Here is a 19,782-nt window from a genome sequence, read left to right as displayed (position 1 = left end):
GAGGAAGGGAATGTCTATTTCAGGGGTGGCCAACGGTAGCTCTCCAGATGTTTTTTGCCTACAACTCCCATCAGCCCCAGCCATTGGCCGTGCTGGCTGGGGCTAATGGGTTGTAGGCAAAAAACATCTGGAGAGCTACCGTTGGCCACCCCTGGTCTATTTAGTTGCATCAGGGCTTTTGTTTATTTGCACCCACCTTTACTATATATATATTTCACTGTTTTTACCCACTTATTATTTGAGCACTGTAATTAAACCGTTGTTGATATACTGCTTGGGTCCTCACATCTCCTTGGTCATAGTTAAGAGGTATTTATTAATAAGGAAGACAAGGGTGATTGGTAGACCAATCCCAGAGTGGTGGCAGCCAGTGGAAGGCCCTCCTTGGCCTCTGCTGTGTGATGCTCCCAAAGGCTGAGATCGCTACACCCACTAGGAGTGCATGAGCAGGCATGCCTTCCCCACCTACAGAGGGGAGAATGCAGTCTCCTGTTCCTCTTCCGTTCTATGGACAGATGCCTCTTGTCTTTGGCATTTTGACTGAGGTTGTGTATGTACAGCTAGGCTCTTAGCCCAAAAAGAAATTTGTCATGAATATTTCCTTCTATTGGAAGAGTATGTGTTTGGGCCATATCAGTGATATACAGTTTTACCAGAAGCTGATCTTCTGTGAATTTGTGTGGAGGCCTTCCTTCCAGTCCAGGCTGCAGCATTTTTAAAATAAAAATATTTTATTTTTAAAAAATATGTGAAAATGGACTTAATGGATCATAATGAATTTGTAATGTTTAAGTCATGAAAATCACTGCATGATGCTGCTGTTAAAAAAGGATGAAAACCTCACAGATTTATGATCATAGCTGGCCATTTTCATTTCAATTTGTTGGGCATGCTGGGAATTCTTCATCTCCTTTCTTGTGTTTTCACTTGTCATCATTGAGTATAGTATATGATATGAAAAGTGATAAGATACCAGGGAAATCTTTCTACTTCTGTGGATTTGTTTGTATTTTTGATCTTTTGTATTTCTGAACTACACAATCTCTGTAAGAAATGAAATCAAAATGTAGAGTGATGGCACTATGCGCCAGTAGGTTATAGACACCTTATATACAAGTTTAGGGGGATACAGGATGGCAGTCTCCTGAATAATCATGGGGTTGACATCTAATTGTTTAGTAAATAAAGCAGATGGACAGTTAAAAAGCAGTCGAAGCCCAGCAAACAGTGTGGACTGCAAGTAGATTACATGTAGCTAGAAATAGGAACATGTGCACTCTAAGCCATAAAAGCCTTTTTATCATAGCACTTTGTGGAAAAAATATTGTATTTCAGTTACCATAAAACCTGTCACTATAACCTCTCTCCCAATATGAGCACCATCAGTCCTTAAAATCAGTGACTAAGCACTTCCTGGTGGTTCAACTGACCTGAGCCTGCTCCGGCGGGGAGGGCGGGATACAAATAAAAAATTGTTGTTGTTGTTGACTAGGGCCAAGGCTTTTTTTGGCCCTGGCCCTTGCCTAGTAGAATGAGCTCCTTTGCAGGGCCTACAAAACAGAGCTCTTCCGCCAGACCTTCAGCTGAGGCAGTGGACATCATCTTTTATCTGGCCTCCCCCCCCCCCCCCCCCGTGATTAGGATCTGATGGACCTCTGAACTTGATTGATCATGACTGTTGAAACAGAGTCTTAAGCTGGTATTTTACCTATCTATATTGTAAAATCTTAATCTTGTTTTAGCTGTAATTTTAATCCTTTTATTGTTTAATTTTTATTATAACCTTGCAGGAAGGGCAGGATATAAATGGAAGGAACTAAATAAAGTTTCTTCTTATTTCTCCTCTTTAGAGGAGATATAGCTGTAGATAGTATTCAGAGAAGACAGCTATGTACTTGGAAACCAAACTCTATGAAGGCACCTGCAGTGCATGGTGGAGCTGGAGAAGGTGCTGAAAGGTAAGACAGTTTGGATCGTGGTGGCAGTGCAAAGTGCCATCAAGTCACAGCTAACTTATGGCAACCCCACAGGGTTTTCATGGAAAGGGACATTTTGCCATTGGTTTGCCATTGCCTGCCTCCACATTACAACCTGATATTTCTTGGAAGTATTTCATCCAGATACTAGCCTGTGCTTAGCTCCCGAGATCTGATGAGATTGAGCTGCCTGGGCTCTCCAGGCTAGGGCAAGGCAGTTTGGGTGCTACACCTTTATTTCAGAGTACGCTTAAGCTGAAACAGAACAATTGACTTGACCCATGGAAATTAATTCAGTTGATCTGTGGACCTCCTGCGGCAAGCAGCCCAATCTTATGCATGTTTATTTTGAAGCAATTTCCAAGGAGTTAAATGGAGCTAAGCCCTAATAAGTATACATGAGACTGCAGCCTTAGACTTGAACAAAGCACTTACACTAACCACCAGATCTCTTGGACTTTGAACTATGCATTACATTAGAACTTCAGAATTTGCATAGTTTCCAGTTTTCAACTGTCATGGGAGCTGTTTGAGGAAAACAACATCCCTTTGGGCTTGTTTCATTGTTCTTTGGATTCTGTAAAGACTATCCAAAACAATAATTGTAAATAAAAGTCTTAATATTTTCAGGTTCTCATTGCCATCATTAGGTAAAATATCCTGTCCTAGTGTTACTAGTACAAAGGTTTTGATCTTTGTAAGAATATTCCTAGAAATTTACATGGTAATTGTAGTTTTTTGGCAAAATGACAAAATAATGTCCACAGAGTGTGTATCTTCTCTAGAGCTTGCAGGCAAATAATCAATAATTGTAATACCTTATGTTGTTTAATGCATGTAATGTAAATATTATAGGTTGAAGAAGTACAACCGGTGTTCCAGCCTAATTTCATTTTCAGAGGGGTCCAAATTCAAGTCTAGTAAAGGTATACTGCTTGACAAATCTCACTTTCTACCTCATGTCCTTTTTAAAATGCAGCACTTTGAATACAATCTAGTTTGGATAGGTTCTGCTAGCTGCAACAAAGCTTCTTGTATCACAGGAAGGATCCTTCTGTGGTAGAAGAGCACCATTGCTAGCAGAATAGATCCATAGGAGATTCTAATTTAATACTTGCTGAAATCATAGCTGAAAGGGATAACATTTTTAGTAATGCATCTAAACCATTTTCAGAGGTTAATTTGGTTATGTTAGAAAGGAATTTATGCTACCATTTAGACTGGATGATTCATATTAGAACAGCATGAAGTACTTACTAGTATTTGTGATGTATGGAAAATGTATGCCTCTAGGTTTATATTGTTTATAACCATCCACATTGCAAGGCAAAATGAAACTGAACATACAGCAGCTTACCATGATAGAATAAAACAAAGTTTGAGTCCAATGGCATCTTTAAGACCAACAAAGTTTACTTCTGGGTATGCATGCATATAGAAGCTTATACCCAAATTAAGCTTTGTTGGTCTTAAAGGTGCCACTGGACTCAAAACTTTGTCCTGTTGCTTCAGACCAACATGGCTATCACCTGTTGTTTAAATCATGTATGTAACATTTTGCTGTTCTGCAAAATGCTTTTAATAACATACTCATTTTTAAAAGGCAAAAAAAAATTGTTAACCCTGTCAGTCTCCCTTCTAACTGAAATCCTGGCTGGATGTATGAAGTGGGCCTGGAGGAACCGATGCCATGCCTGTGTTGTGAGACTTCAATTCTTTGGCACTCTTACCTTGTGTGGTGCTGCTCAGAACTTCCCAGTTATACATTATGCAGGTCAGAGTGGATTTAGTTCCACACGAGCCTGGTTCCAAGTAGCTCTGGGCATAACCATTATCACTTCTATTATGGAAGAGCCCATTTACATTATCTGGATAGTTGCCACCAAGATATTTGTCAATGTCCCAGTTCAGTGTTCTTGATACTGTTGCTTTCTAGAAATATCCAGGGGAGTTGTCTGTTGATGGCAACTCAAAGGTTGCTTTCCAGTCTAGATGAGAAGGAATTGGAACAGCATGGAACTTTTCCATCTAATTCTAGAGGATTTGGCTCCCTGAAGCTTCCGTAATACCACTGATTCATGGGAACCCTGTTGACAGTGTTTCAGGCAACAGATAAGAAATGGCTTGCCATTACCTTCCTCTGGAACAAGCCATCTTTCTTGCTCAGTTACTGACTACAGTCAGCCCTGCTTAGCTCTCAAGCTGTCCTAAGTTGCTACAGTGTACTTGAGAAAATATAGAACAGCATAATAGCCTGAACAAAACAAACTCCCAGAAGAGCTAAACAAAGGCAATTAAAGTGATAAAGTTTTAACACTTGTATTTGCACAATTTTTTCCACCATAGTTGATTTTTGTTGCTTATTCTACTGTATTTGGTATATTTTGCATAATACTTCTATTCAGTGCATAGTTAAGTAAAATAAAACTGTGAAATAAACACTAGCTGTTTGCGGTCAGTCACATCCTTTGTTCCTTTCCTAGGCTATCACTTCACAGATCCCGTTAGAGGAGCTCCTCCTCAGTATGTCCAGCGGCTTTCTCAACTGGCTGCTCTGGAATGTGAAACCATTCACCAAGAGAAAAAGAGAAAAGTCAGGCGGACCAAGAAACATAGCACAACTTAACAGGCATGGAGCAGGCTCCCTTGCAGCTACTATGTTCCTCTGATACCCACAGAACCTACTTTCAGACAGTATATATTTTGATCAGTGTCTATCGTATTGCCTTAATAATTAATGTAAAATACAAAATCTTTGCTATTAAATATTTTGTATGTTTGTACAGAGGTGCTACCATTTACATGAGTAGATTCACTAAATTTTAGAACCATGCACAAATGTTTCTATTTTTAAACTATGTACTTGGAGCAAGCATACTTTAACCTATGGCAATTCTGGTGAGCTGATCTCAGGATTAGTTCATTGGTTCAGCAGATAGCCCAAACTCCTACTGCACAAGTTTGTAAGATATTTTTTGAGCAGGGATGGGGTGATTGGCACACCAGCATGAATACCTGCCACATAACTATTGGCTGCATGATTCCTTTATTTAGAGCAGGTTGTTGACTGTTTTGTTTGCAACAAAACACATGCAAGAATTTCTTGCATAGGGCTGCCACTTCTGAGAGACTCCTTGCCTTGCAGAGTTGTACTAAGCAGATGAAACATACAGTGGGGCTCTGGGTGAGAGGATAATAGTAAAACGAAAGACAAGGCAGCCCATTGGAAACAATGGGAGCCACAAATGGCACTCTGCCTTGAATGGGGCTCAGTTGAAATATGGCGAAGATGCAATGAACAGATCAAGAACAAGGGTCAAATACAGTCTTTGCCAGTAGAACGAAACTGCAGTCTCTTCCCAGGGGCAAGCTCAGTGAATAAAACTTGCAACTTAGAAGATCTGCTTAGGATTGTCCTCTAGAGTTCCCAGCATAGAATAAGCAAGCAGATGACCCGCAAGGAATTGCAGGGAGCATCTCATTTTCTACCATATCCCTTCATCAGCAGTCCCTATAACCTCTCTCCACACCCAGGCCTACCTTTTATATCTCAGCTTTCCCTCTCCTGATGTCTTCATCCCATTGCCAGACTCCAAGGATTGCTCCTTGACTAGGACGAGGGATGACATTTTCCAGATCTGTATTGCCCTTCAGGTCCACCCTTAGACAAGTCCACATAGATGCAAGCCAGCTTTTACTCAGTGGGCTTATTCCCAGCAACAGGGATTTCTGCCTCATTCTATTTGCAGAAGCCCACATTTTAATTTCTATTTTCTTTTTCTCCTTGATCAGGGACTCAAAGCAGCTTTTCAGTTTTCCCCTTCCTCCACTTAAAACCCCACAACCCTGTGAGGGTAGGTTTGGCTGAGAGATTGACAGGCCTAGTGTCACTAGGCAGGATTCTAGTCAAGTGAGGTCCCAGATCCTAGTTCTACATTGTATCCATTACACCACACCTCACATGCAGAACTGCACACATGAAATCCATGCCAAACCAGTTAGCTAAACTTGGAAATCATTATTAATGGGAATAGCAGAAAGTAGCATTTACTTCAAACCTGATGCATTGCAGAACAATCCAAATAGATACACATGCTGTTCTGCAGGCACCCAACAAATGATTAAGTATTAATTAAAATAATTGAGAGATCAGTTGTATCTGAAACTCATTATATTTCATTGTATCTTAAGAAGTATGTGTGCACACAAAAGCTTATACCTTGAATAAAACTTTGTTGGTCTTAAAGGTGCCACTGGACTGAACCTTTGTTCTGAATTCACTACAGTTCAAGTACTCCTAGTTCAAAACAAAAGTCAAAGGCTATACAATACTTGAGACCAAAATAGCACATAACGATCTGCATACTGTTTTTCCAGAACATTAGACTGTTTAAAAAGAGGAAAGTCTTGAGTCTGATCTTAAGGCTACATTTTCTCCATTGTTGATTGCCAGATTTGCCCAACCTATTCACAAAGCCTGCCTTCAGTTCAAGAGCTATGTAGCCTTAAGAAATCATGTTTTCTTCTCTCTTCTTCCCCTTTAATATCCACCATGATAGACTTCTGCAGAAAACAAAAAATCTTGTAAACTTCAGGTAGTAATAATAAAAGTGGCCTTTGTTGTTTAAAGTACTTAAATTCCATGACTTGTAAAAACTGCGATTCAGTTTAAATAAAAGCAGCATTTTAAAATTGCATGACAAGAACATTTCACAGGAAGACTAAAATTTGTGTCTGAAAGTGTTTTGACTTAATTTCAGCCAGAATTTCCATATAAAACTGTTCTTGAGGGCTGAAATGTATTTGGCTGTGCATCTTGCCTCTAACCCAGGATCAAGTTATCACAGGCAGCTGTTATGCTAACTTGAGACTATTTACTTTTAAGATCAATATAGGCTATGTCACAAAACCTTATGCTGAAGAAGTTACTGTTATACTCCAACATCCCAGGATGTTGTCACATTAATATATAATATGGTGAATTACTTTTTGTATGAAGTCTTTGCTCATGATAGATTTCAATGGAACTTTCTAGACAGAAAATAGGATGTGTCTTAAGCACACTGAACCTGGCAGGACTAGGCAACATCAAATAGGTGGTGTACATTTTGTAGCTTTAAACATTGTACACAACAATGTTTAACTTGGAATAAATAGTACAGCTACTGCAGCAGTCCTCATTCACTGTAAAAATCAATAGCTGTTTGTAGAATTAAGTTTACATGAACACTTGGTTCCAGTGTCAAATTTTGGCCTTCAGCAGCTGGGTAATATTGAAATAAATGAACTGTGTTGCAAAAAATAAACCAGCTGCTATTTCTAGTGAAATAAATAATAGCAAAGCTAGCTCTGCAATTTCAAAGCAATTTTTTAACAGGAACTGAATGATACTGGCCATTTCTACCACTTTGCACTGGCTAAGGAAACCAGCATATAGCATACACAGGAACAAAAAGTAATTCCATCAGCTCAGTCCTTGTCATAACCCTAAATGATATGCCTCTCACCCGCCTCAGTGCTAGGGTATGGAACCACCATTGCTGCTACACATAAGGCAGAGGATTAAGGGTAGCTGTTCCTTTTCCCCCACCACCACTGGTTTAAATCCTTGCATAGCTTTTTTTGTCATGCTCATGCCTACAATTCTGCTAGCACCACATGATTTCCCCTGGAACTGGAAAAATTTTAAGACTACTCTGAATCACTGGCAGCCAGTCAATTCAAGAAGGAAAAGGACAAATGGTTTACAGAGACTGTTTTTATTTGTAAATTCTGGTGAAGGAAGTCTTAGAACCTAGGGAGAAAAAAAAATCAAAGTAAATACTAGGTAGTTTATCAAACATGTTTTATTATCCACTATTTTCTATTATTTCTATTCCTAGTAAGTATGGAGATGAAATTAACTAAAACAGGCTTAAGATATGTCTAACAGAAATTGACTCAAGATCTCAAACTGACTGAACAGTAACATTACCCCCTGTGTAACTGACAGAATTTTAATCCAGGGTTGTAAACATCCAGGTAGTGGTTCTCTTCCCTCCCCTCTAGGCTAGTCATTAAGGTGTGTGGGTAACCTGACCAGCAACAACTTCTGCCTACTACCTTTGTAGGTGTTATTTGCAGAACTGTTGAATTCAAGTCGGTTTAAGTAACTTGCTTCTACAAAGTAAGCACTTAAATTAAAAATACATAAATACGAATCAGACCAGGAAAGCCTTTGCTTCATGATTAACCTGAAGGGAAAAAAATGGAGGCAGGAAATATTCAATGCCTTGCAAAATGGAGGTATAACACTGGGCTTGAACCACAGTATCTCCTTTAACATATCCCATTCTTCTATCAACATTCCAGGCAATTCCCCATTCATGCAAGCTTAAACTGAAAGGTGCTTAGGTTAAATGAAGTAACAAAGAAAGGGACTTTAACCTATCACATTTACTTTCTGAGTCAATGAAGAATGCAATAACTGAGGCCTGCATCACCTTAAAGACAGGCTTTCAGAGCTGCAGATGCTTGTACTCTAGCCTTCAGAAACATCACTAACTTTACGAACTTGTACAGTATTAACATATAATTCCCCACTTCATCATACCATTAATTCATTCTTCTTATAAGTCTGTTAATCTGGTCTTCCCTGTTCCCTGCATCACCACCTTCTACAAAGTGGGTAGTTTTCTTCTTCATTCCACCCCGTGGAGAAGACAGCTTGAATGGCCAGAGGAAGTTGTTTGCTGCCTTGAAGTTTTTGCCAACAGTGTAGATTTCATGGATCAGATCTTCCATGCAAATGATGCCATACTTTTCTAAAATAAATAAAGCAGAATAATTCAAAGTTCAGTGTGCAAACTGGTTAAATCATTCCCTTTGATTCTCATCATCACCCTGCTAGGCTCATTTATCAAGTCACCCAGTCAGCTTTATAGCAAAGGAGAGACTGGAACCAGATTAAAACACTTAACACAATGGCCCTGCTGGAAAATATTAGAGATCATCTGTCACTGACAGAAATCTCAATGATTTCATCACTTAAATTCTCTGCCAGCATCCAAATGAAGTTATGCCAATTCATCCACAAGTATGCTTAAAATGTATGTTAATAAATGTAACACAGACATAACAGATAAAGCAATATTCTCTTATGAATATTCATGCTACTGTTCTGTCTAGTTCTGTAATCCTAGTCCTACTTCAATGTTTATTGGAGGTCTTTACTATCTGATTGTATTACTTTTTATACTTCACCCTGAATCTCAGTGAGAAATGCAGGCTATAAATGAGGGGTGGCCACACTTGCTTACCAGCAACTTTAACTTGGAATACATTCTCCAAGCTGCAGCTAGCTTGGCAAAGTGATTTAAAGAGAGAAATGCCTTCTCCAAGCCTGTCAACAGGGTGATGGGGGCTTCCACACAATATGTGTGAAGGAGCCACGGTTTGGCCACCACTGCTATAAATCAACATAATTTTAATAGCCTCCAATAGCCTCAAACAGCTATTAAGAGAAGGTTGCAAAGAAGTGGGGAAGAGATGTTGCTGTTAAAAAGAGTAATAGTGCATGTATCTCAAATTCTCTTTTTTTCCAGTGAAAAACATAACAGCATGCCTTAAAATGACAGAAAACCTGGAATGTTCTACTTCACCTCTTTAGCTTCCAAAATGTTCCCAGATCTAAAAACCCAGGGCTTGCATATATTTATGCATTTTACTTCATCTCTTTCAGTCAAGGCCCTAAAATAATTCGTTTAAACTGAAAGATTACAAGGAAACACTATGAGGACAAGAACTTTAACAGAACTTGATAAAATATCACATTTTAATACAGCTTCTGCATTTTTATCAACAACTTTGAGGATTCGAGTGGCCAACAACAGCAAACAAATGTTTATTAGCAATAGAAGGTTTATTGTAATAGCAGGTTTATTAGCAATAGAATAATTAACAGGTATTCTCACATTCTGACATGTTACTATGGTTTCCCACGTTAATTCAACCCAGATCAAAGGTTTTGTGAATTTGTTAATTTTACTATTCTGCTATTGGTTTTTAACTTTGTACCACTTGGCATTCCAAACCCCACCAGCTATATGTGGTTCTGCTTACTGTACCTCATTCCTCGTCTGAAGAAGTGTGCATGCACACGAAAGCTTACGTTCTGAATAAAACTAAATTGGTCTTAAAGGTGCAATTGACTCCTATTTTGTTCTACTACTTCAGACCAACACGGCTGTCTATTTGGATCTAGCAGTTAGTGTGTTTCTGGGGAAAGCAGATTCAACTCCCCACTTGGCCATGATTCTCAATAGATCACTTGGGCTAATATCTGCCCTGCCTAACCTACCTTTTAGGGTTGCTGTTATAATAATGGGAGGGGAGAGCCACATACTGAGCTCTTAAGAGTGCCAGAACAAAAAACATATATATAGAATGAGTTCTCTAGCTTGCCATTTGAACTCCACAGCAGTTCCGTCACAGTTGCACTGATACTATTTTCTCTGAGAGAACAAGCCCTGTTGATGCTCATCACAGTACTTCCTACGAAATCTCAAAGCAATTTTAGTAAAAGGTTAAGGCCTCCAGGTAAACAGCAGTACAGCATGGGAGCTAAAGATATTGGACTTCAAACAGACTAACAGAATGATGCGACTGTCAAAGAATTTCCCCTGCAATACACAGCACGATTCAGGATAAGCAACAGGCTAACAGATGCATCTACATTCCAAAAGCAACCAGAATTTAATAAATCATACTAAGCCATGATGACAACTAAAAAATGAGTTGCACTTACTTAGACTTCTCTTAATCAGAGTGTTGTCAGTCAAAGCAATACGCTTTTTGTTGATTTTGCCATAGCCTCGCTTGTAGATCAATTCATGCACAGATTTTAAGTTGGGATAACTGAAACAAAAAGATGAGATACTAACATTAGCTAATTCAATATATTATCAACAAAAATAATCTTCTGTGTTTGTACATTATGCATCTTACACCGAACACTTCAGGTCACTGGCAATTTAAAGCCTGCAATATAACCAGTAATAGATAAATAAGCAAGCAGGTGAGTGTCAGACAATATGAAATCAAGTATCATTCTAGTTTTGGATACCTCTCAGTGTTGCTGATCACTGGGCCCCCCTTCCAGATGCAACCATGAGAGAAACAGTACAGGCAAGTAAATAGCCCTGACTTCTCTCTCACCCATCCAATCAAAAGACCAGTAACCACCATTACATGCTGCAGGTGCCACTTGCTTGCCTGTTCTCCCTCTCTTGACTGTTGTTTCTAGGAACCCTCGGCAGCTGAATGGACAGCGGCATCCAGTAGCTACCATTCCATCTACCCAGGGCCAGCCCTAGGGTGCAAGATGCCCCAGGCAGACTTGCCACCCATCGCCTCCCTCCATGGTGCTCCCCCTCCACTCTTCTTTTATCTGTGGCACTGCAATGTGACACCATGCTCTGCCCCACCCCCACCTGTAGCACTCTCTGAGCACCCTCCACCCAGACGACGCTCAGAGAGTGATACAGAAAATGCACACTGGTCAGAAACCCTTGCAGGTGGCAAAATGTGGGCATTTGCCTATGGCGCCAGGAGGACCCAATGTGGCGCCCTCCCCGGCCCTACATCTACCTGGCAAAGGGGAAGGAAGAACCACCATCAGCAGCTGTAGTGGTGGCAATATGTGTATTGAAGAAGGTGAAGAGGCCTAACCTTTCCAGAGAAACCTAATGCCACCACTGAGAAAGACAGAAGGCTGAGATTGCTGCTCTTGTGGAATGGCAAGCCCTCATCAAATTACAGGTTCTTGAGAGCTGCCCTACTTGACATAAGCCTTGTAAAAGATCATGAAGGGGGGGAAAGGACCCTCAAGAACAAAGGCCCCTTCTAAGAGTTACTAGGAGTAACTGATGGAATTCAAGAATGCTCAAGACAGAAAGGCAGTGGCTGCCATGAAATACACGAAAAATCATTTCTTTTTCCTTACAAGCAGAATCACAAACTGTTTTAAACAAGCATCTAGCAGAATATTAGCTTGACACCATGGTGTAAACAATTTAATACATTTTAAGTAAAACTTCTAAAGTGCACAAGGCAATTCACTTAAAAACAGTTAAAATACCAACCAATAAAATTCAGTAAATTAAAAACAGCAGAATTAAAAAAATAAAACTATGTTCATTTTATTATCTTTGCTTTAAATGTTATTTCTTGTCATTTTACTTTTCTATTATCAGTCATCCTGAATAGTGATGGGCACAAACAGCTCATGAGCCAAAATTCTCCAAAAACTTGGGCCGGTTCAGAGCCCCTGAACCAACATTAAGGCAAGGCACCTTCCCTAAACATTTATTTCTGTTACTGGACTTCTGTTTAGGCCATTTAAACCTAACAGGGGAGCAGTATGGGTCAGCAGCTGATGGGCTGAAATGGCTAGCAGCCATTACATCCTAATAGCTGATGGGCACACCCTGGGTGATACCCCCCCAAGGAGAAAGGGAGAATCAAACTTGCCAGACCAGCTCAGGGGACACCCCAAACTGGATTTTTTACATTAGTGTCATACCTAATCTTGAATGCCCTGCTAAGGAGAAAAATGGAAAGAAACATACATCTTAATAAAAACAAATTAGCAGAACAACTGTTTAGCAACAAGTAAAAAAAACCCCACACCAACAATAGAATTAAAAAACTTAAATATTCATTACATGCAAGCAAATGCCTGAGGAAAAAGTCTGTTTTTAAACTAGCATTGAACATAAGAGAAGCCATGTTAGATCAGGCCAATGGCCCATCCAGTCCAACACTCTGTGTCACACAGTGGCCAAAAAAAATTATATAACACCTCTGCTCCATATTTTTATCTAAACCCCTCTTGAAGGTGGCTATGCTTGTGGCCGCCACCACCTCCTGTGGCAGTGAATTCCACACGTTAATCACCCTTTGGGTGAAGAAGTACTTCCTTTTATCCGTTTTAACCTGTCTGCTCAGCAATTTCATCGAATGCCCACGAGTTCTTGTATTGTGAGAAAGGGAGAAAAGTACTTCTTTCTCTACTTTCTTCATCCCATGCATTATCTTGTAAACCTCTATCATGTCACCCCGCAGTCAACATTTCTCCAAGCTAAAGAGTCCCAAGCGTTTCAACCTTTCTTCATAGGGAAAGTTTTCCAGCCCTTTAATCATTCTAGTTGCCCTTTTCTGGACTTTCTCCAATGCTATAATATAATTTTTGAGGTGCGGCGACCAGAACTGCACACAGCACTCCAAATGAGACCGCACCATCAATTTATACAGGGGCATTATGATACTGGCTGATTTGTTTTCAATTCCCTTCCTAATAATTCCCAGCATGGCGTTGGCCTTTTTTATTGCAAACACACACTGTCTTGACATTTTCAGTGAGTTATCTACCACGACCCCAAGATCTCTCTCTTAGTCTCTGCCAGTTCACACCCCATCAACTTGTATTTGTAGCTGGGATTCTTGGCCCCAATGTGCATTACTTTGCACTTGGCCACATTGAACCTCATCTGCCATGTTGACACCCACTCACCCAGCCTCAACAGATCCCTTTGGAGCCCTATATGGTCGAGGACCTGTCTACCTCAGGGACCGTCTCTCCTCATATGAACCCCAGAGAGCACTGAGGTCAGCCAGGAAAAACCTGCTGACTATCCCCGGACCGAGAGAGGTGAAGTTGCAAAGCACCCGTAACCGGGCCTTCTCCTCTATAGCCCCGAGCCTATGGAACCAACTTCCAGAGGAAATGCGGGCCCTGCGGGACCTAGAACAGTTCCGCAGGGCCTGCAAGACCTTCATCTTCAGACTGGCTTTCCCCGACGAAAAGGGAAATTGCGAAGGAAACCGCCATCAGAAAAAGTAAACATAGCACTAGCACTTTTAAAAATTAATTAATTTAATTTTAAAACTTAACCAGATTTTAATTAAATGCTTATAATGTTTAATGTAATTTTATCCATTTGTATAATTCAATCCTGAACCATGTTGTTAGCCGCCCTGAGCCTGCTCCGGCGGGGAGGGCGGGATACAAATAAAATTTGTTGTTGTTGTTGTTGTTGAGTTCCTCACAATCCTCTCTGGTTTTCACCACCCTGAACAATTTAGTGTCATCCGCAAACTTGGCCACTTAACTGCTCACTCCCAACTCTAAATCATTTATGAACATTGAAAGATCAACATGTTTGGTATCGGGGCATGGTCACACAGAGTATGTTCTGGAAACAAGGCACCATATCAGAAAAAGCCCTATCCTTGGTGCCTACTGATCTTGCCTCCAAAATTATGACTACACAGAACAGAACCTCTCATGAAGACGTGCTGGGCACATATACATGGGAATAGTGTGACACCCAGGTCTCAATCCTTTTAGGGTAGTAAACCCACAAACTAGCATTTTACATTAAACCAAGAACTGGATGACAACCATTCAAGTTTTCCCATATGCAATACTTTCCCTACAAACCGATTCCCACTGGCAATCTTACCACTTCAATTTGAACCAATTAACACTTCTGAACTATCTATGACACAGGCCAATGTGTATATTTTATAGCACTGCTATGAAAGCAGCTTCTCTCTGTTCCACTGTTCTTGTGCACACAAACACTTCCTCTTGCTGCTGAGCAAAACCAATAACTTCTTGTTCAGAAGCAGAAGGCAGAGGCTACCCCACTGCCACAGAACAGGAAAAAGCAGAACAATTTAGTGTATGCACTTGTTATTTAAATGAAAACAATTAAACACAAGATTCAACTTACCCCCATGCAATGTAGGGTTCAACAATCCTCAGCATGTTAATGGATGCTTTGTTGAGTTTCACAAATGTCCCATTGAAAATTTGGCGCAGACGAAGAAGCTGCAGTACCTTTCGAACCTTGGGACTGACTCCATTGATGCTGAAAGATGCAGAAAAATAGGAACATTTTCAGCACATATTAGGCCTTAAGAAAGTACTCCCATTATGGAAATTCAGAGCAAAATATTTTCATTTGATTATATAAAATTAACTGTACTACAATTATCAGCAGGTATTCAGACTAAGTGTAATTTTAAGGATGTTCATATTTGCTGTATAAAATTTTGTTTCACTAACAACTCAACTATGTTCATTTTCACTGAAACCAGTAGAACATTCCTCAATTCAAGAAATCCTGCAGCACGAAAGATATTTTTGCAACCTCCTCTATCCCACTACAGCTTCCTCCAAAGCCACACCTGAAGACAAGGAGACCTTTGGGAACAGTACAAGATGGCAACATGGGAAATTAGAGAAATTCCTACACAAGCTTTTCCATGACCCATAACAGTGGGAATGGGTGATCTCTTCTGAGTCTTCCTTCTGCAAGTCCCCTGCACTGTGTCCCACATACTAGGGACAAGGACATTGCAATGTGTCATTTGTGTTCTATAAGATCCAACCCTGTATTTCTATTGTGGACAATGGGTGTCCCTGTTATCAAACTGGGACCACAGAACTCATGCTTAAGCAGTAGACCAATTCTTCAGGCACAACATTAAACCAATTTTAACTAAAGATGTCCTTGTTCAGGTCCCCTTCCCCATATAAGACACTAAAGATTGTCTCCTACAAGGAGCTACAATCAATGTAAGGGCCTACATATCCCACTTGTTCATCTTACCCTCTGATTCTGATTACAAATGCCAGTTTGGGTTCAGCAGGTACATAGTAATTGCCAGCTTTGCGAGCCATTCGGGCCATGCGAATCTCACGTCGATACATCTGTCTGTATTCTTTGTGGTAAGCCTGAGCTCTTTTATAGATAAGTTTTCGTTCATTCTTTCGCAACTGAAATCAGAACATCACTGTATTAACTCTTTAACCAACCTAGAAAACTTCACACATTGACATCATCGAAGGTGGTATTCAGATATCACAATTCTCTTTTTTGCATGAGGGGAATGTACAAACCCCCTTCCAGACAGGCCACCACCCGTGTGCAGAGTGCAAGTGAAAGCTTGCTGGAAAGATTTCCCTCCCATAAATAGGATATACCATTCGCTGTTTGAGCATCAGTAACTTGTATTTATAGAAAACATATCATAGCAATTTATCAGTTTGTAGGGGGAAAGTTCAATTTTCGCAGCCACCTGCATTCACACATCAAGGCCAACTGAAGCATATTTTTTGTACATTTTTCAACCCCCCCCCCCCAAAACAACCCACCCAAAACCTAGAAAAAATAAGGGGATTAACCCAAAGTCCAGCAACTCAACAAATAATAATAATAATAAAAAGTATGGAGTCTAAGTGAAGGCTTCTCAAACCAGAAAGATCATGCCCCTCACAAACATTTGAAGGTGCCCCTCTGAAAGAAATGTCAACCTTTTTTGCTCAGGTTGGGGGAAATAAAGTTCTACTGATTCAGCCACGGGGTGGGAAATTTCAGCCACAGGTTCTACAAGGGAAAGAGCGATGTTGAGGGTCAGAAGAACACAGTTCTCATTAGGAGAAGATAATGGTAAGTGTACAGGAGTCCCTTCAGTGTGGTACAACAGGTTGGAATAGATGAGAAGTATTTCTTCAATGGTTCATCAATATCTTAGTACTAAAGAAATCATGAGCTTCTCAACATCCATGAAGATGGTACTAAGGTTAAGAAAAATTAGAACTAATGGCAACTACAGGAGATGTAAGTTAGTACAAAGGAAAGGCTATTTCTAGTATATCAGACAACTAGATTTTCAAGCTGCATCACTGCAAACATCTGAGACAGATCAATCCTTTGGGATCAGGCCATCCATACACAATGCAAAAAAGCTGACTCACCAACATTTTAAAAATCCAACTTCAGCAATTTACTGCAGAATATCCCAGAAAAACATGTTAAGTGCCTGCAGGGACCAAATCCTTGATAGTCCACCTAGATCAGCTCATTTCACACCAGGGCCAATCAGTTGCCATGAAGGACTAACAAACAGCACATACAGGCCAAGCACCCCACCTAGAAGTTGTCTCCTACCATTCATGAGATTATTGCCTTAGAATATGGAGGTTCCTATTAGCCATCATGGCTAGTGTAGCCTACAATGGACTATCCCCATGAATCTGTCTAATGCACTTTTAAAGTCATCCATGTTCATGGCCATCAGTATACCCCTGGAAATGAATTCTACAATGACTCATGAAGTAAACAAGATTGCATTGTTCTCATTCTACTGCCCATCAACTTCACTGAGTGCCCCAAGTTCTACTATTTCAAAACAGTGAGAAAGTTATTTTGATCCACTTTCACCACCATATGCAGTTTTATTCCTCAATATTTTTCTCTAAATTGAAGAGCCCCAGATTCTTTTCTCATAATAAAAGAGCTCCAACCTTTTAATCATCTTAGCTCTCTCTTCCATACTTTTCCAATTCCGCAGAATCTCTTTTTAAGGCATGACAACCATAACCTACACAGTATTCCTCATGTGGTCATGCCATGTACCTGTACAAAGACCATTTTAGGACCATGTGTGATACCTCCATGTCACAGGTCTCAAGGCAAGCCACCACTTGTAACAGATCTCATCAAATCTCACCTTCTTCTGAACCAATAGTCTCTTCAGACGTCTGGCCTTTATATCAGCAAAAGCCTTCCTTTTCTTCAAAAGGCTTTCTGGAACTGAAGGCACCTTCTTTTTTGGTCTACAATATGGAGTAAAAAGATAAACTAATGGCATTTTCAGTTTGCCACAAAAAGTACAATAATTGACAAACTACAGCATGTTAATCATATAATTTCTTTCATTCAAATGTTGTTCTACATTTACATATCTATTAAATGGCCTTGCTTAGTTTAACAATGTCTTTAAAAACCTTCCTCTTTTGTGGCAATTCTTTGATGCATTTTTAAACAGTCACTCAAAATATGCTGTGACCGCTGCACTATTAGAAACATGCTTAGGAAACCTGGATCTTAAGATCATGTAGGGGAAGTTTAAAACTTGCCCTTACATTTTAGAAGTTAAAGCAAATCTTTCGCTAATGATATTTTCTAGAGAAAAGCTCATCTTCATATGCATGTATGAAAACACCTGGAAGCATCTGCATCTACGTAGCTGTAGATATCTTCTCCATAAACATGTATGGGGGGGGGGGGGATTGCAAAGCCCGTAATACCAATCCTTGTTACTTAGAGCCAAGCTCGGTAAAATAAAACCAGTTTTAAGAGCCAAATAGAATTCGAGCTTTTCCCATACATTCGTTAATTAATGCCGCCACGGTGCGGATTCCGGAAGGCAAAGCTGGGCCTTAAGTCGCCCTACACAAACAGCAGGACTAAAAATACGCGGAGAAGGGTAACATCTCTAGTTTGTGAACCGCCAGATGCCAACCCTTCCCATTTCCACTTTGTTCGCCTCAGGCGTTGGACAAGGAGCCCACTGCCAGCACCAATCCATGCCCAGTACGCTGCGCTGCAGCAAGGCCATTGCCCAGTTCCCGGCCACATCGCTCTCATCTAAGCCCCCTTCCAAACAGAAAAGGAAAATATCTCCAGACACTCCGAAACTCAGCAGTTAGGCCTGAGAAGCAGAACTGGAGACCGGGAGATTCAAAAGCCGCAGATGGCAACGGATTGACTATGGGAAGAAACCGATACTCACTCTTCACCCGCCATGGTGGCCTCCGGAAAAGAGAGAATCGGCGCATGCGCAGTGAACATAAAGAGTCGATCTCTGCCTCACAGCAAGGGAGTGCTAAGCCCCAGCCCATGCTTTTAGCTCCCTAAATCCTTGCCTGAGCAAAATAGAGGATAGAGTTGACTAGTTGGATGCCAAACATTTGGACTATCGGTCCAGAGGAGTTAGCACGCTGCTAGTAAATAGGAGGATGGTGTCATCCGAAAATCTTTCCTTTAAAAAAAAACTTTTTTTTTTCTTACTGCGTTTTCGTACATGCGTCTGACGAAGTGGGCTTCAGTTCACGAACAATTATGCTATAGAATAAAATAAGCTAGCATAAACTTTCATGTGCCGGAGTCTACTCTGTCAAGATGGAATAGGTTCACATGCAATAAACTCTTGTTAGGCTTTAAGATGCCACAAGACTCTTGTTCATCTTTACAAAACTATCCTAACTCCCTAGGCTGCAGTCGTATGCATGCTTACATGAGAGTAAATCCCACTGAGCTCAGTAGGAGTGAGCAAGCATATTTAGGATTGCACTGTTTATGTGACCAGAGAATTCTCCAAAAGGACAATGAGACAGTAACTGGAGGTATGGACCTACCCGCCATAATATGTAGAGTCTATGGTTTCAGTAATACTGCTTGCATATATTCTCTCTCTCTTTCTCTGTTTATGTGACCAGAGAATTCTACAAAAGGACAATGAGACAGTAACTGGAGGTATGGACCTACCCGCCATAATATGTAGATTCTATGGTTTCAGTAATATTGCTTGCATATATACTCTCTCTCTCTCTCTCTCTCTCTCTCAAATTTTGATACTGTAGGGTTGCCAACCTTCAGCAGGAGCCAAAAGATCTCTCAAAATTACAACTGATCCGCTGAAGAAAATCGTTGATCTGCAGGGTAGATATCTATGGCATTATACCCTGCTAAGATCCCTCCCCTCTCCAAACCCTGGTATTCCCAGGTGCCACCCCCAGAAATTTCCTAACCTGGAGCTGATATCCTCCTTTGCACCCTTCTTACAAGGAGCTCAATAAGGCATAAATGGTTCTTCCTTCCCAAATGTTATTTCCACAACAACCTTGTGAGGTAGGTTAGGCTGGGAAAAATGACTGGCCTAATGTCACCTATAGTGTGGAATATTTAATCAG

General features: G+C 40.5%; 2 protein-coding genes across 2 annotated transcripts; one reads left to right on the top strand and one right to left on the bottom strand.

Annotated features, from left to right (window-relative positions):
- Window positions 1–1,872: 1,872 nt before the first annotated feature.
- Window positions 1,873–4,777, top strand: C7H8orf89 (chromosome 7 C8orf89 homolog). The gene is made up of 3 exons (XM_060242955.1): window positions 1,873–1,958; window positions 2,832–2,902; window positions 4,460–4,777. Exons 1-3 carry the CDS (start codon window positions 1,912–1,914, stop codon window positions 4,600–4,602), a joined length of 261 nt encoding a protein of 86 aa, XP_060098938.1. The 5' UTR covers window positions 1,873–1,911; the 3' UTR covers window positions 4,603–4,777.
- Window positions 4,778–7,804: 3,027 nt separating this feature from the next.
- On the bottom strand, window positions 7,805–18,791 carry RPL7 (ribosomal protein L7). The gene is made up of 6 exons (XM_060243639.1): window positions 18,603–18,791; window positions 17,538–17,643; window positions 15,635–15,801; window positions 14,753–14,890; window positions 10,762–10,871; window positions 7,805–8,779 (listed from the first exon to the last, which is right to left on the bottom strand). Exons 1-6 carry the CDS (start codon window positions 18,659–18,661, stop codon window positions 8,571–8,573), a joined length of 789 nt encoding a protein of 262 aa, XP_060099622.1. The 5' UTR covers window positions 18,662–18,791; the 3' UTR covers window positions 7,805–8,570.
- Window positions 18,792–19,782: the final 991 nt, after the last annotated feature.

This window comes from Heteronotia binoei, chromosome 7 (genome assembly GCF_032191835.1).
Source record: "Heteronotia binoei isolate CCM8104 ecotype False Entrance Well chromosome 7, APGP_CSIRO_Hbin_v1, whole genome shotgun sequence".
Taxonomy (NCBI): Eukaryota; Metazoa; Chordata; class Lepidosauria; order Squamata; family Gekkonidae; genus Heteronotia; species Heteronotia binoei.
Note: the sequence above shows the minus strand (reverse complement) of the source record. Positions and strands in the feature narration are given on the sequence as shown.

Bases quoted from the DNA above. Each gene is read 5' to 3' on its own strand.
- C7H8orf89 (XM_060242955.1), top strand. From the start codon at position 1,912: ATGAAGGCACCTGCAGTGCATGGTGGAGCTGGAGAAGGTGCTGAAAG. The intron at 1,959-2,831 runs GTAAGACAGTTT...TAAATATTATAG, and splicing joins GCTGGAGAAGGTGCTGAAAG to GTTGAAGAAGTACAACCGGT. The intron at 2,903-4,459 runs GTATACTGCTTG...TTCCTTTCCTAG, and splicing joins CAAATTCAAGTCTAGTAAAG to GCTATCACTTCACAGATCCC.
- RPL7 (XM_060243639.1), bottom strand. From the start codon at position 18,661: ATGTTCACTGCGCATGCGCCGATTCTCTCTTTTCCGGAGGCCACCATG. The intron at 10,872-14,752 runs GTAAGTTGAATC...TTTTTGTTTCAG, and splicing joins GAACCCTACATTGCATGGGG to TTATCCCAACTTAAAATCTG. The intron at 8,780-10,761 runs GTAAGTGCAACT...TATTTATTTTAG, and splicing joins TCTGATTAAGAGAAGTCTAA to AAAAGTATGGCATCATTTGC.